Raw genomic sequence first — 17,640 nt, forward strand, 5'->3', positions numbered from 1 at the left:
TTTGCAGAGCAGAGTAGAATAGAGTAGAGAGAAAAGAAAGAGTTGAGACGAGGGTGAGTGTTGTCTTTCACGTGTGGTGAAGACTTGCATACAAGTGTGTGTGTGTTGTACTCCTCAATTTTCCTCCTCTTTGAGTGTTTTCTCCTGGCTTGGTATCGCCCCCAGACGTAGGATTTATATCCAAACTGGGTTAACAAATTCGTGTGTCTTTTATCGCCTTCATATTCCACCTGTTATCCATCTTAACCCGATCCATTTCCTAACAGCTGCATCCGTCAAGATCTGGAAGATGAGCTCCGCAAATATTCGCCCCTTCCCCTTGGAATATGGAGTTAATTAAGTTGTTAAAACTCATGTGCTTGTTAACAATGTCGTGTTAGCTTTGCTTTTATTTTGTAAGAATTACAAAGCTCTTGGAAATTTGGTCGCCCACTCAATATTTTCACACCAATAATTTCTTACAGATACATAAAGTTTATAGGATGAATTTAATTATAGTGTGTGAAACATGAGAAGATGCTCCAAAGTTGGAAATAATCAAAGTGATTTGAGAGTAATTGGAGCAAACCACCTTGCGCCAGATTAATATTTCAGAATTTAGTAGTAATTAAAAGTGCAATTTTGTTAAATAAAGTATATAAATTCATTCAATAATATGGGCCAACACAGGGTTAGGATGTCTGTATGCCCCACCCCTTTCAACTTATATTGTTTATTTTCCATAAAATATTTTCTATGAAATTTAAATCTAAGAAATATATGGTAAATGTTGCTCTTATAAATATTGCAATTTATATTTAATGAAAAAAGAAACAGAGAGTAAACCGTCGCCAAAGAAGGTAATAACCGTCGCGGCAGTTGATGAGCAGCCAAAGCTTTCAAATAAAACAGGAAACTAACTGAGCGAGAAATCAATTACTTCACAAAAAATGACACGGAGATCAGTCATCTTGCAGAAGAAACTCCACCAACTCGAATCCAAACTCGCCGACGTCTTCCGCTTCCCCCTAGGCCAAAACCGCGACCCCCGCCACCAAATCCTCGTGGACGATATCGAGCAGCGCTTCATTTTCCTCAACAATCTTCTCAGGGCGGAGGCTGCTTCTCGGCCGCAAAACGCGGACTGCCTGCGCGAAGTCGGAGAGAAACTCGACGGACTGGAGGCCGCGTTTCGGGGCTGGGATGAGTACCGAACTTGTGCACAGAAGAATTATCTCGATTGTGATACTCCATCGGTGTGCTCTGATTGCACTCAGACGCTCCTGAACGACGACGTCGCGGCCAACGCGGTGCGTGGATGGGATTTTGAAGGCGAGAGGCCGCCGGAGAAGTGCGTGGATGATGATAATATGAAGGAGGGAGAAGGGTTGGGGAGAATTTGGGGGAAATTTGCCAAGTATTGTGGGGCGTTTGGGAGTGGGGTGATTGTTGGCGGCATTTGCGTGATCAATTTTTATTCTTCGTCTGATTTCAACGGATATGAATCATGTTTTCGTCCTCCAGCTACCTAGTAAGACATGAATTGTTGTTCTTTAGGTTTTTCTTTTTCTCTATGTTGTTCTTTTGTGTTTTATGCTAACTCAAACCCATTGTAGAACCGAACTCTGATGATTTTGTAGATGGAAATTCTCTTCTTTCAAGTGTTATTGGGCATTGCTTACTACTTTCTTATGTGAAATCTCAAGTTATCTTTAAAAAATGATTCAAATTAAATTAGACAGTTTTTATCATAAAAAATCAACATAATTTTGTAGTCATCATTAAATAAATACAGATGAAAAAAGAATTATTAAAATTATGATCATATCTCACAAATAATTTAATAAGGTGAATCAATTCACTATTATTTATGTGAAAAATAAACAGAGGGCTTTTTGCATCATGTTAAATAAAAAGGTAATTTAAGACATGAGGTGATGGGTATGAATGATTTGAGGGGTCTTTTTCTCTTAATTGCGCCGTTGATCATCACTGCCTCCGACCAAAGAGTGTCAAAAAGGCAACAAGCTTATTACCCCACTAATTCTCATTGTTAAACCCATCACGTGTATCATGTCACCCAACCTTCTACACCCTTCACACGTTCTATTTGGTAACAAAATTTAGCTGGTTTCACGATGATCAACATAAATTTGTTGACCAATCTAAAATGCTCTACTTTCCAAATCTACTACCTGTTTTGTTTATTGCCCATGTGATTCACAAGAAAATATAAGTAACGCAGCCAATGATGTGCGGTTTAATTGGTAAAATTTCAGGTTTTATGATTAAAAAATTACATGGATTTTAGTTCCCCAATTTATGTATATTCGTCTATTTTAATATAATTATTGATTAATTATATATATATATTTAATATTAGTAATTGATGGATTTTTTTGTTAATGATTTATAGTTTAATTATAATCAATTAACTAGAAAGGAAGAAGAAGAATAATTCTCCTACATTCAAAGAAAGAAGCAAATGTATTTTTTGATGGGAAAAAAATATTCAAATTGTAATGATTCAAATGCATGAACAAAATCAATTAAAAGGCTACGGATCGCTTGTAAAACATTAGTGAATTATAAATTTACAATTAACAAAACTTTTTTTTTTTAATATTTAGATGCTATGGGTTAGAATTTATACTTCCACATCACTAATTCTGAATTATTACTTTTCAGAGTAATATTACAAAATTCTTTAATGTTGATTTTTTTTAAAAAAAATTTGTATTTAATTATTTTAATTATTCAAAAAGAAATAAATAAAATAAATTCTTAAAAAAAATCCTACTCAAATTGGATTTGACTGGAATCATCTAATTATATAATAAGTGTGATATACTTATAATGTGATTGGTCATTTTTCCTAAATTATATATCAATCACACAATATGTATAATAGACTTAACTCATAATTTATTGGAATTTGGCTAAAATCAATTGAACTAGAATTTCTTTACTCCTACTTACCCAAATTAAATATATCCAAAATCAACTAATTATACAATAAATATAACCACATTTATGATTAATTATTATTTCTCAACTTTATATTAATTATAGAATAAATATATTATACTTAATTTGTAATTAATTCTAAGGAGATGTAACTTAAGTTGAATTAGGATTTCCACACTCCTAATGTAGATAGGCAAAAATCCTTATTTAATACTTTTCCACTCTTTATCTGACAAATTTCCAACTCAGACAGACATCTTAGCCAATCACGTGTTGCTGCTTCTATAATTACAACAACTCCTCCATTCCTAAATTACTTCAACTCAGTCTCCCTCTCCATCCCTCCCCCACTTCCACAACAATGGCCACCCACTCGCCGCCCTACGATCTCGAAGGGGCCATGTCCTACTCCCCCATCCCCGCCGGCCCCCACCGCACCTCCTCCGCGGCGGAGCCCCACCGGCCCAAGAAGCTCCTCGCCAGAATCTTGTTTTCATCTTTCCTTTTGCTGTCATTAGTCCTCTTGGTTGTCAACCAAAGGCCAGCCAAACTCGATATTGTAGAAACCACGCCGTCAACTTCAGTTAATGATTTTTCTCCGGCGAGGCCTCTGACTGAGCCACCGTCAAGGGGGGTGTCGATGGGAGCGTCGGAGAAGGTTTTCCGGCGGGTTAGCGGCGGAGAGTTGACTTTTTCTTGGAGTAATGTTATGCTGTCCTGGCAGAGGACGGCCTACCACTTTCAACCGGAAAAGAATTGGATGAATGGTAGGTTTCTACCTTATACATATGCAACAGTTATTTCCCTTTTTTCTTTTTAATTTAAGAATTTAGACATCACGATTTTCCTATATTTTTGCTAATTAATGTCCGTATTTATTATTCTAACTATTTCCTTTTTTAATTTTTTGATTTGTATGGAAAACTTTTGGGGGGCGAATTGTGGTGGGCTCTGCGACAGATCCTAATGGTAAGTCGTTCAAGAACTCTCTTTCTTTATTTTTGATTTGTCTAAAAGTTCGCCAAAAGCGCTTTCTAAAACTGGTAAAAGTGCTTAGCCAGTAACCTGAAATTTAATCAATAAAGACCTGTAAAAGTCTAATTTAATTCACCAAGTCAGAATTTACCAATATGTCGGCGTTATTTTATTTTAATAATAATTATTTTTAAAATTATAAACATTAAATTTAAATACATGATATGCTGATTATGCGATGTAAATTTATAATATAATTGTAATTAATTCAATAGGAAAAAGAAAAAAGAAAAATAGGAACTTCTATGCTAAGCGCTTATTATCTTTTTGCTAATTTTTCTGATGAAATTAGGCGAATTTTCAAGGATTTGATATTGGTAATTGGGATTTGGATGAGTAAGGGAGGGATAAGTGTTCTGAATCTGGAAATTAAAATATTCAGCTTTAGTACAATAATAATGTATGTTTTATAATACATAGTGGTGGACCAATGGGGTTGGGGGGTGGGTGGGCGTGGATGATGCCCACTCTTTGTCTTGGGGAAAATTCCAGGCCCTAGCTTTCATCACTTTGTCAAAATCATTCATGATGTTTTTAATTTTCATAAATGTATTGTCCTTTTATTACATTCTTGAGACATATTTGAAGTATATTAAGAAAAAAAAACATAATGTTATGGTTTGTGGATAATCTATGTGTTCTTTTATTTAGTATAGATGAATTATGAATAGTAATAACTTGTAAATTTTTGTCATCGATGAATTTTTAAAAATTACATTTTGACGCTATTTTTGTCACTTAATATATATTATTCAGTGAGAAACTTTGACAAAATGCATGTGTACATGACAGGTCCATTGTTTCACAAGGGATGGTATCATCTGTTCTACCAATACAATCAAGAATCAGCTGTTTGGGGCAACATCACATGGGGCCATGCAGTGTCAAGGGATCTCATCCACTGGCTCCACCTCCCCTATGCAATGGTCCCTGATCAATGGTACGATGTTAACGGAGTTTGGACGGGGTCGGCCACGATTCTGCCCGATGGTCGGATCATGATGTTGTACACTGGAGACACACATGATGTCGTGCAGGTGCAGTGTCTAGCCTACCCGGCTGACCTATCTGATCCCCTCCTCCTTAAATGGGTCAAATACCAGAATAATCCGGTCATGGTCCCTCCACCCGGTATTGGCCATAAGGACTTTAGGGATCCGACAACCGCTTGGCTTAGCCCAGATGGTGATAAGTGGCGGATCACAATTGGGTCGAAGATTAATACAACGGGTATTTCACTTGTTTATGAGACTGCTGACTTCTTCAAGTATGAGTTGTTGGATGGGTACTTGCATGAGGTCCCGGGTACGGGTATGTGGGAGTGCATTGATTTTTATCCAATTTCTTTGACGGAGTCAAATGGGTTAGATACATCGGCTAATGGGCAGGGTATTAAGCATGTGATGAAAGTAAGTTTGGATGATGACAAGAATGATTACTATGCGCTTGGAACGTATGACCCGGTTAAGAACAAGTGGACACCCGATGACCCGGAATTGGATGTGGGTATTGGCCTAAGATATGACTATGGGAAATACTATGCATCAAAGACATTTTATGACCAAAATAAGAAGAGGAGAATTTTGTGGGGTTGGATTAGAGAAACTGATGCTGAAGCACTTGATATCTTGAAAGGATGGGCTTCGGTTCAGGTACCATTTCATCCTACTACCTAGTATAATATCACATTACGTACAAATATGTATTCTTGCATAGTAAATTTTGTAGCTGCTAAGCTCCTACCTAGATTGGACAGCCTAGGAGTTCATATTCTTTGTTTGTTTGTTTTTCCCCCCTGCTTTGGTTGGAGTTTTTTCTTATATTTCCCTCAAAAGGAGTTTTGATTGTTTCATTTAATGCAGTCTATTCCAAGGACCGTTGTGTTCGACCAGAAGACAGGCAGCAACATACTCCAATGGCCTGTAGAAGAAGTGGAGAGCTTGAGATCAGATAGTTTAGAGTTCAATGCGAAGCTTGAACCAGGATCAGTTGTGCCCATTGAAGTCGACTCAGGATCACAGGTTTGTACTCTGTCCGATAATCCAGAAACATAACCAAGCTTTCTACAATAAAGCTATTGATTTTATGACTAAACAAATGCAGCTAGACATAGTTGCCTCATTTGAGTTAGACAAAGAGACGTTTGAGGTGACAACTGAAGCAGACATCGGATATGACTGTCCTACAAGCGGTGGTGCCGTTAATAGGGGAATGTTAGGACCCTTCGGCATCGTTGTTCTTGCTGATGAAAATCTATTGGAGTTGACACCAATCTACTTCTACATTGCTAAAGGGCCTCATGGGAAGGTCGAGACTCATTTTTGTGCCGATGAGTTGAGGTTAGTCTCGTTATTTTTGATTGCTCAATGGCTTTAATTTCATGCAGCCAACTTGTTATAGCTGTGTTCTTGAGTGAAACATATGCCGACCGTGTAGGTCATCGGTAGCTCCTGATGTCGACAAAATAGTTTATGGGAGCAAAGTCCCTGTGCTCGATGGTGAAAACTTAACCATTAGATCATTGGTATGTCAAAAGATTTGTCCATTCTTCTGTTAGAGTTTTTCTCAATTTCAACTCATGTCTCACAGTCCTTGTGTCTATTTCTTAACAAACTTATCGAAAAACGATTTCAGGTGGATCACTCCATTGTTGAGAGCTTTGCACAAGGAGGAAGGAGAGTAATCACATCGAGAATTTACCCTACAACGGCCATTGGTGGTGCAGCGCGCGTTTTCTTGTTCAACAACGCAACAAGAGCCAGCGTCAATGCATCCATCAAGATCTGGAAGATGAGCTCCGCCAATATTCGCCCGTTCCCTTTGGATCAACTTTGACGCATCCAAAAATCGTTGTTTTCATCCATTCACACTTGATGAAGGAAAGAGATGGGAAAAATTGATTATGAGATTATTTGTCTGCTGGACCTTAGCTTAGAAATGGAAGGCTTGTCCAGCAGTTGTTCAATAGTTTTGGCGTGTTTTTGGATTTTTGAACATGTGATTTATGTAATTATTTGCAAATAATTTAAATTTTAATTTTTTAATTTCTCTTCCCTTTTTCCTCCTCTAGTATATCATTACAAGGTTGTAATAAAACAAAATATCAATTTTATATTGAATTCTTTGTTGCAAATATCAAATCATCTTCTATGTAATTTAATATATACACATTATGTACATAAGAATGATACATATTTCATTTTAGAAAATATTATATGGGACCGACAGGTTTTGACAAACAGTCGGTACAATAAAGTTTAGTGACTTGCTGAAGGTTGGCGTATGGAAATTTCAAGTAGCATATGACAGACAATTATGGTTGAAAATTGCGTGTCTACATTGCTACATGAGGCTATAGATGTCCCAGAAATTGTGGGTTTGTTTTAGACAGTTTCTTGGGCAGATTTTTGCTTGCAGTTGGGGTTGTCAACTATAATGTTGTAATTGTATGTTCTGACCTAGACTTGCACGTTTATGTAAGGATGAATGAGAGTTCATTCTTGTGCGAGCGGGTTCTTTGTATCTGAAATTAAGGAATAAAATATAAGGTTGAGCTTTGGTCTGAAAATTCTCTATTTTGCCTGATTATTGTGTCTTCAGGCAATAACCTGGTGGAGTAAATCCTCACAATACCTAAGTTCAGCTCATGTTATTTTCTCAATTTTTTAAAAACTATGCGCAACTTTATTCATATTTGTATTATTTCAACGTGATGTGCTATATTTTAGTAAATCAATTACAATGACTTTATGATCTCAATCATTGACAACTGTAACAATTAATATTAAATCGTAACTATCATATGATGTTTTAAACTCATAATTTTACCTAAACTACACCCACGTATTATATTAATGTTTGTAATTTTGGATATTTACCAGCTGTTTTTCCTTTTTTTTATATATAAATTATTATGTGTAGAAATCAGAGTATTTTATGAATGAAAATGTTGACTATTATAAGGTCAATCATACAGTGTTGATGTTCCCAAGAATAACAAAAATTGTAGAATAAAAAGTTAGGTAATTATTGATCATAGTAAAGTCAAATAATGATGGATTAATGAATGATTCTTAATAACATGTGGGTACGCAAATACATGAAATCATTGCAACTACTCATGTTTTTATAATTTTTGTGCTCCATAAATTTCATCCAATTATTAAATTCATGCCCACTTTTCATCCATCATTACTTGTTTCTTGAATTTTCATGTAATACCCCCAATCCAAGAGAACTAAAGAAATATAAATTAAAAAGTAGGGGCTTAATTAATAAGAATTGACTAAAATGTGATGCATGGATAATCAATTTTTTTTAATCCTAATATGATGTGGTTTATGATGTGGTTTTTGATTCAATATGAGCCTTTTTATACGAGGTATTATTCGCTTTGATTTCGTATGAGTATCATGAATTTGTTATAAAAAGACGCTTTATTAGAGATTGATCGTCTTGAAACTTTTAAATTATTTAAACACATGATTTACAACCAATTTTAGAACGCTTTGCGTAAATCATAATCCAATAATTTGTATTATGAGTTGCATGTATTTCAATGTTTCCCCTAAGAAGAATTTCTCTTTTTTTTTTTTCTTTGTGAAAATTTTTTATTTTTGGAAAGTCCCTCATTTAGAAATGATATTATTTATACTAATATAAAAAAAAAAATCTTCATACTCACAAATGACAGTTAATGAAACTGTCGCACCAATTTTGTGTGAAGTAAAAGATGTCATTTATGATAAAATAACTAATTTATTTATTTTTTAAAATTTATATTAATTAATAAATTATTTTTTTTTATTTCTTTTGTTAATGGATTATACTGATTTATATATCTTACTTTTATTTATAATATATTTTAAAACATGAAAAACTATTTATGTGCACGTAGAAATAATGTGCCGCAATAATTAATAATTTATAATAGATGGGGTAGAATAAAGGGTTTTGTCTTTATCTCATGTGTGTGTAAATATATATATATATATATATATATATTGTCAATTCCAAATCTGGTAGATACCGACCATTTATTTTAATTTAATATTTATTGATGGAACCTGAAAATGACAAGTAACAAATTACCTCATCAAAAATAGACTACCAACTAAACTAATTTTTTCGTCATTTTAATTTTTTTCCTCGAAATACCAATTTTGAAATATCTCTGTATTTAAATGTATCCATGTTTTCATACATTGCGATTAACTATATTTAATAAATATTTATCATATTAAAAAATAATAAAAACTCATATTTATTGCATGACTTGCTTTCTTGCGCAAATTCTTTTTTTTAGTAGTTTTTTTCTCAGAAAGTGTCCCCAATTTTATTAGACTCGAAATTAATTCTTTCTTGCAGTTTATGATTATTGTCGGCTAAATAGAACCTCGCACCCAATAAAATTCAAATATAAAATTTTCTCATTAAATAGATTACCCCTCAAATGTATACACAAATTCTTATCACATGAAATGACATATTGTCATAATTATTGGAGTATCTGTATTAATTATTTACACCCATAACCATAAGCTCAATACAATATGATATATCAGACAAAGTTCAATCAAATTATGAATAATTAAAATAAACATATAATTAATGTGTTCCATAGCAAACCTATTTATCAATTCATTTTTATGTCGTATTACATGTCACATTAATATGCTATATTTGTCAATTCAAGATAACGTGTATGATTAATAAAACATTATATATATATATATGTTATGTAGGTATAAAAGTATAATAGTTTTTTTTAAATTAAATTATTCTTATAAGGATGAAAATATACATCATCACATGTACTGACGTGTGAAGATGTATAAGAATAGTTTGATCAGAAAAAGATTTATTTGATTTGTAATAATCCAGAAATAGTCAGTCGGGTGTAAATGTAAATCTTGATTCAATATGTTCTTGTTAATATCACCTAATTCGGTGACTCATATGAACACTTGAAAATTTATTTTTTAGATGAAAATAAACATCAAATGTATTAAAAATTTTTAAATCGTACCTGTCTACGTGTAACAACACTAAATCACCCGAAAGGGTTATAATAGTTTTTATTATTTTTTAATATTTTACACACAAATTGAATATGTTAAGTTATTAATTGATTATTTAATTTATAATGGAGGGTTGGAGACAGAAGGGCAAAACAAAAATTAAATGAGAAATCGACAACTGGTGCAAAATTGGCGGGAAGTACAGCAAAAGCGCAATTTGTGGGGTGGGGACATAGCAAATATGGAACTGGATAACATTTATGTCTTAATATAGATGAGTAGTAGTGGGTCCCACGGCAGCCGTGTCGCAATGGACCCCACATTATTTGCATGTGAAAGCGTCGCCAGAAATCCGACCGTTAGGTGGGGAAAGGGCGCTGGTTGCTCCACTGTTGACTGTCGATTCGGGTCGCTTTCCTCTCACCGGCTACAGCCGGTTGCCCTTTGAACACATAGAGCTAATATATGACTTTTTTTAATTACTATTTATCTCTATAAAATATCAAGAATTTAATTTGAATAGATTTATTAGGGAATAATTTAATTATTTACTCTTTAAGACTGAAGTAGCAGCTACTATTGTTCTTTTTATTGTTTTCTAACTAAAAAATTGGTGGGATTTTCAAATCTGCATTTTTATTTACAAAATTATATATATACATATTATATCTTTCTTAAAATTTAAATATCTATATTAAATCTGACATAATATTTCACTAATCAACTAAGAATATAGTAGAAAACAATATCTGATTCTAGCATCTTATAGTTATGAGGTATACAGAATGTGATAATTCTTTTTCTTGATTTCACTAAAATATCAATCCCATTGTATATATTTTCATTTGAAAGCATTAAATCAAAGTAAATTTTCAAAAAAAAATCCATAGTTAAAATCATAGAATTCAATACTTTTTAATTTTACACTAAAAATTTCCACCAAAATAATCACCCCTTAGTATCTATACTATTATAAAATTAAATATATTATTCATAATTAATTTTTTAATATTTAAATGTTAACTATTTAATTAATTTATTCCCCTTAGAAAAGAATTGATTAAAATAATAATTTTAATTTTTTTTAATAGTATTACAAGTGTAATTTTTTTTCCCTCTCAACTTATTGATCCATGTTTATTATCTCTCACTTGTGATATGGTGGCAGAAACGGTGTATGTCGACGGCTAGTTTGTTTAACAATTAAGATCTATTGGCAACCCTTTTTGCATAATAGAGAAAAAAAAGTGTAAAAGAAAAAAATCATCTTTAAAAATTAAGTTATTTTTCAAAGAGAATCGCGACCGGCTTAACAAGTAACCGGTAGAGAAAAGCGCATATCACGCCACACATTTCTAGAAGTAAAAAAAGGACATAATATTTCAATTACATTTAGGGCGAAACGAATATAATTACGGAAAAAGCCAAACACAGTACTGAGCAGCCGTTCTATTTACTCCCACTCACCCCTTCTCTTCTGTGTTTTCTTGATTTCAAAAGTTGTAAAGGAAGTTGAAACAAACTCTCTGCCGCTCTCTGTCTCTCTCTCTCTCTGTCTGTGCATTTGCGTAGTGCTGTGTGTTTTCATGTGAGAAACGAAGGAGCCCAAGTCGGAGGAGTTGAGAGTTTTGAGGAACTACACTAAATTGTTTTCCCAATTCTTTTTTGTATTTGTCATTACAAGTTTTTGGGTTCGATTTTGTCGCTGATGGCGGCGTTTGGTTCGGCTTACTTGATTTGCGTTGGTTTGCTACTGGGAGTTTGTTTGGGTGCGGACCCATTTGCCAACTTTGAATTGGATTTCTCTTACATCACTGCTTCTCCACTTGGAGTTCCTCAACAGGTGAAATGAATTTTGATTTTGTGTTCTCTGTTTTTCGTCTTTCGACTTTTTGGTTGTGGGTTTTGAAAAAGGCCACACTTCTTACTCTCCATTTTTGGATGTGTTTCGTTTGGTTTGAATCTTGGGTGTGTTGGGATGTGAGTGAATTTCGTTTTTATGAATCTTGGCTTTGTTGGGATGTGAGTGGATCAAAAAGTGTGGTTTTGCTTGTTGCTGATTCTTTATTTTGTGGATACGGCTTTCGATTTCTGGGTTGAATTTTGAACGAGTGCTAAAGTTTGGAATACCTCTATTTCGTATCTGATTACCCATTTACTTTTTCCGCTGTGTTAGTCGATTGCTAGGTAGCGCAGTAAGTCAGGAATAGAGCTTGATTTGGTAATCTGACCACAATTGATTGGAAGAACTTTTTCTCGTAATTCTCATTATGTTTGTTTACTCAGAGCCCAGAGGTAGTATCATTTGTTGCGCTTTTTGATACTTTGGAGGATTTTCTGGTTGATATTTGTAAATGATTTTGTCATTTCAATTTCCCGATCTGTGTATATTCGTCCCAATTCTGCTTTTCTGGTGAAATGAAAAATAGAATCTTGACAAACACGTTCATTGGAGTATTTTTCTTGTTTTAATTATTTAAATTGTGAATTATATTTGCAGCAGATGATGATTTTGTACTTTTGACTGCCTTTTGCAGGTAATAGCCGTCAATGGGAAGTTCCCAGGCCCTGTTATTAACGTCACAACTAATTACAATGTCGTCGTAAATGTCAAGAACAAATTGGATGAAGATCTTCTAGTCACATGGTATGCTTTCATAGAATGCAAAAAGAATAATTATATCCTTATTTTACAAAATTTTAACCTCTGTTTTTATCTGGTTTACAGTGTGTGATTGCTGTCGTTTTGGTTGTAGGTCTGGCATCCAGATGCGCCGGTCTTCATGGCAAGATGGGGTTTTGGGCACAAATTGCCCCATCCCCCCAAAGTGGAACTGGACGTACCAGTTTCAAGTCAAGGATCAGATTGGTAGCTTCTTTTACTTCCCATCGCTGAACATGCAGAGAGCGTCTGGTGGATTTGGTCCCTTTATTATCACGAATCGAAATATTATTCCTATTCCTTTCAATACTCCTGATGGGGATATAGTCATCATGATCGGTGATTGGTATACCCGCAATCATACGGTAGGTGCTCTATGGTTTGTTTTTAGTTTATTTGTTAATGCTGATTAATGCAGTTGGTTCTGGAGTACTATTTTGTCTGATGTCGGATTTGCATGAAACCATTAGGCTCTTCGCAAAGCCCTTGACGCCGGACAAGAGTTGGGAATGCCAGATGGAGTTCTTATTAATGGAAAGGGACCATACAGATACAACAACTCTCTTGTTCCTGATGGCATTGAGCACGAGACTATAAATGTTGATCCTGGTAGGGTTCCTTGATGAGTCCTTTGTTGTTTCTCGCAGTTCAATCGACTGAATCTCCGAATGTTTGGAATTTCAAATATCAACAAGTTGGTTATTGAATTGTTTTCATATCTGTAAATTGCATCATTTATTATTCAGTAAGATTCTGCTTAGTGACTTGGAAACAACTTACATAACTGCTGTTTTGTTAGTTATTGTCAACAAGCTAGATCAGAATAATATGTTATGCTTGGCTTTGGGTTTCTTGGTGTTCAGCCATGTAGTATCCTGAGTTTTTAGGTTTCTTTGTGCTTGGCAGGCAAAACTTACCGCATTCGGGTGCATAACGTTGGAGTCTCCACTTGTTTGAATTTTCGGATCCAGAGCCACAACTTACTTCTGGCAGAGACAGAGGGTTATTACACATCTCAGCAGAACTATACTAGCTTGGATATCCATGTTGGGCAGTCTTACTCATTCCTCGTAACCATGGATCAGAATGCAAGCAGCGATTATTACATTGTGGCAAGTGCTAGGTTTGTCAATCAATCACTCTGGCAAAGAGTAACTGGAGTAGCAGTTCTGCATTATTCTAACTCAAAAGGGAGTGCTACTGGTCCCCTCCCAGACCCACCAAATGATTTTTATGACACATCATATTCACTGAACCAGGCAATGTCCATCAGGTAAGCATGCGATATCTGTCCTTTAGCGACATTAAACTTTTGATCTCTTCACTTAATTCATATTATCAGCTGACATAGTCAACTAGGCCTAGTTTTTCTGCACAGAGACAGTTGGTCTCCCCCTGAATCCTCTTGTACCTGTAGTTGGGTAGAATTTCTCATTTAGAAATTGTTGCAATCACTTTTTCTATAACTGGAGCCTAACCATGAGATTACAGTCAAGAAAACAAGAACAAGGACGTTCAGGAAATGTTTTAAATTGTTTCCTTTTGTTATTTCGGGGGATCTTTGGCAACAAGAAGAAAAGTAAACTGATGCTAAATAAGCGTATACAATTATAATTTAGACTGACTGGTATCTTTAACACGATAACAGTTTGTGAAGCAAACCAATGCTGCTCCTCTAAGTACTCAAATCTTTTGTCAGTGTGGTGTTCATAATAAGATTTCTAAATCTCTTTCTCTGTTCACATGGTCAGGCAAAATGTCACTGCTAGTGGAGCTCGTCCGAATCCACAAGGTTCCTTCCATTATGGTCAAATCAATGTCACTGATGTGTATATACTCAAGAGTCTTCCACCAGTGATGATTGATGGGAAACTACGAGCTACATATAATGGGATATCATTCGTCAATCCTGATACTCCAATAAGGCTTGCCGATGTGTATAAAGTGAAGGGTGATTACAAGCTTGATTTTCCAAATAAGCCACTGAACAGGACACCAATAGTGGACAGATCTATCATAAATGCTACATACAAGGGATTTATAGAAATCATATTGCAGAATAACGATACTGTCGTGCAGACCTTTCATCTGGATGGTTATTCATTCTTTGTAGTTGGGTATGGTTTAAATCTGATGTTTCATCTATTCTCATTAATGAACTGTTCCTTTGGGTGTAATTCTACTTTGGTTTATCATATTCAGGATGGGTTATGGTGAATGGACGGAGAATAATAGAGGTTCTTACAATAGGTGGGATGCAATATCTCGCTCTACTGTTCAGGTATGAAGTATATTATGAAACGACATTTTGGTTTTGAGCGCAGGGCATATAATGGGTTGGGCCATACTTAATTAATCATAACTATAACTAGTATTGTACTTGTCGTGTTATTAATCACTCTTCTTTCACTGTACAACTAATTATATAGCATTGTGATTAACTTGTCGTGTGATTAGCCTAGGTTCGGTCAAACCCAATTGGGGCTAGTAATATTTCTTGCTTTTTCTTAATCTGAGACACAATCAACGGTGGCTTGGTGTTTGCTATATTTTTGCCTTAAAACAATCCGTTGCTCGAGACTTCTTTACTTCAACTCTATATTTGTTCATTAGAGTCGAAATATTATTTTCACCTTATATCACGTTTACCATTCCTAATCCCCATGCCTCTTAATTCCTCTTCAAGGTTTTTGCTGGAGGATGGACTGCAGTCTTTGTTTCACTCGACAATGTTGGTGTCTGGAATCTCAGGACAGAGAATCTGGACAGGTGGTATCTTGGGCAGGAAACATACATGAGAATTATCAATCCTGAAGACACCGACAACAAAACAGAATTACCTGCGCCCGACAACGTTCTCTACTGTGGTGCCCTCAGCCGAATGCAAAAGTATAGAACAATAACGACCCATAAGCACGCACACACACACACACACAGAAACATGCGTAAATTCATTAGCTTGCTAACCTGGAAATCTGCTGTTAATTTTACAGGCCTCAGAAAGCATCCTCAGCATCCACACTGCATGTACACTCACAGCTCTATGTTGCTCTGCTAGTGGTATTTTCTACAGTAATCGTCATTTTGTGCTAAGTTTTCTTTATGATTTATGAAAATGGGATTCTTGCAACTGGAATTTAGATGGAAGCAGTCAGGCTTGGTGGTATATGTCGTTGTGGGACGTCGAAATTCTTTCTTTTTTTTTAAATACTACATTATTTCTGTAGGAAAGCATTTTCTTACAGCATGTTTATTGTTGTTCTTTGTCTCATCATTCTTTATGTACCCAAAGATGACTTTACAGTATCATTTTCCTTCATTCATTATTCTTTCCAACTTTTTAACGTCTTTAGTCTACAATTTGCTATCGTAAAGTGAAAAATAATATAGAAAAGAAGTGAAAACATATTATATGTAATTTCATTAAACTTTTTAATTCCCATATTGATCTTAAAAATGAGGTTTTTTTTAAAGGACCAAATATAACATCTATCCTTCCGGCCTAACTGCGCTTCATGCATCGTAACAAATATGCTTCAACGTAAAATAGACATCTGATAAGCCCATGTTTTTTGGGCCGAATCGATGGATTTAATTTATAATATATTAAAAATAATTATTATTTTTTTTAAAAAAAAATAATTTAAAAATATTATCAACGCAACAAATTTTTTTTATTAATGAAGATCTTACCTCTATATTAGTATAGACTATAAATTAATAATAATTTATAATTAATCAACAACTACTCTAAATATATTATTTAAGGATAATTACACTGCATTCTTCTGATATTTGGTGTAACTCCATGTTGACTTCATATGGTTTGGGAATTTATAGGACCACGTACAGTTCCTTAATGAAGAGGGACACTTCTCTATAAATAGAGGTTTGATCCCCCCAGGCAGGGGATGTTTTCAAAAATTGAAACTTTTGCTAATACTTTGCTATATTATTTATGCAGTGTTGAATACGAATTTCACTTATCATTTAAGTTTATTATTTTCTAAATTCAATACTAACTTGGGCGTTGGAGTGCTAACGTGTTGTTTACAGCGTTTTTCAAAATTTTTATTGGTTGGTCTAATTGCCCATCGTCAAAAGCCCAAGCTCATTGATCCATGCTAAAATCGCACACATCAATTTGTAATAAATAATATCTAATTTTATTATAATTTTTAAATTATAATAATTTATAATGTAAAAAATAATTTATTTATTTTATTTATTATTGACTATTTATAAATAAATAAAAAAAAGTTTAGATTTTGGTTGAATCCAAGAGATAAGGATGAGCGAGTACGAGAGGGACATGAATGAGTGAATAAACAACGCGCTGTCTCCCTTATGGCATAGCACTGCCTGCGCTTCCGGAAATTAGGCTATTTTTATATCCTCCATTTTTCCCAATTTCAATTTTTAATTTCGAATAGGACCATAGTTTTCAATTAAAAATAATTGAGATTTTTTTTTTAAAAAAAAGTAGATATTATTGTCTGAAAAATGACTAATTTAACAATTTTATAAAAATTAAACTTAAAAATAAATGTAAAAATTAGAAGTAATTCAAAATACAAAATTATAAGAGATGAATGATAGTAATTACTGAAAATGAAAAGGGTAGTTATGGATGGAAGGAGAGGAGTAATTAATAATATGGAAGGTGGGGTGGAGGGAGCATTAATGGTCTGATTAATTATAGCAAGTCACATGAATTTGTTTCATGCATGCTCACAATGCATCATCATATAACTTCTTTTGCACACAAATATATATGTATGTATATGTATATGTATATGTATATGCTCCCACTATCATTTTGTCCCAACCCCAACCCTCTCTCCATCATATCATCATGCGCATGCATATGTATATATATACACCATGACCAGTCACTAGTTGTCGCCCATTTTCAACCATCCTAAATCTTTTGTTTCTTCATTATATAATAACCAATTACAATTGTATAAAATTTCA

General features: G+C 34.2%; 3 protein-coding genes across 4 annotated transcripts in view; all 3 read left to right on the forward strand.

Annotated features, from left to right (window-relative positions):
* Nucleotides 1–438, forward strand: part of LOC105179272 (beta-fructofuranosidase, soluble isoenzyme I-like) — an 8,305-nt gene extending 7,867 nt beyond the window's left edge. The window contains exon 8 of one of the 2 annotated variants that reach the window (XM_011102888.2): nucleotides 267–438. In XM_011102888.2, the coding sequence (XP_011101190.1) occupies nucleotides 267–340 (74 nt within the window). In that variant the 3' untranslated portion in view covers nucleotides 341–438. The remainder of the gene's footprint in view (nucleotides 1–266) is intronic. The other variant, XM_020691261.1, reaches the window with a different exon arrangement.
* A 2,792-nt stretch (nucleotides 439–3,230) lies between these two features.
* On the forward strand, nucleotides 3,231–7,089 carry LOC105179219 (beta-fructofuranosidase, soluble isoenzyme I). The gene is made up of 7 exons (XM_011102818.2): nucleotides 3,231–3,713; nucleotides 3,907–3,915; nucleotides 4,774–5,633; nucleotides 5,844–6,002; nucleotides 6,085–6,320; nucleotides 6,418–6,505; nucleotides 6,616–7,089. The coding sequence occupies exons 1-7, from the start codon at nucleotides 3,308–3,310 to the stop codon at nucleotides 6,814–6,816; spliced, it is 1,959 nt and encodes a 652-aa protein (XP_011101120.1). The 5' UTR covers nucleotides 3,231–3,307; the 3' UTR covers nucleotides 6,817–7,089.
* A 4,341-nt stretch (nucleotides 7,090–11,430) lies between these two features.
* Nucleotides 11,431–15,982, forward strand: LOC105179220 (monocopper oxidase-like protein SKS1). The gene is made up of 9 exons (XM_011102819.2): nucleotides 11,431–11,844; nucleotides 12,539–12,648; nucleotides 12,758–13,028; nucleotides 13,134–13,272; nucleotides 13,570–13,936; nucleotides 14,415–14,780; nucleotides 14,866–14,944; nucleotides 15,350–15,552; nucleotides 15,657–15,982. Exons 1-9 carry the CDS (start codon nucleotides 11,710–11,712, stop codon nucleotides 15,754–15,756), a joined length of 1,770 nt encoding a protein of 589 aa, XP_011101121.1. The 5' UTR covers nucleotides 11,431–11,709; the 3' UTR covers nucleotides 15,757–15,982.
* The last annotated feature ends 1,658 nt before the right edge of the window (nucleotides 15,983–17,640 follow it).

This window comes from Sesamum indicum, unplaced genomic scaffold, assembly GCF_000512975.1.
Source record: "Sesamum indicum cultivar Zhongzhi No. 13 unplaced genomic scaffold, S_indicum_v1.0 scaffold00128, whole genome shotgun sequence".
In the NCBI taxonomy this organism is placed as follows: domain Eukaryota; kingdom Viridiplantae; phylum Streptophyta; class Magnoliopsida; order Lamiales; family Pedaliaceae; genus Sesamum; species Sesamum indicum.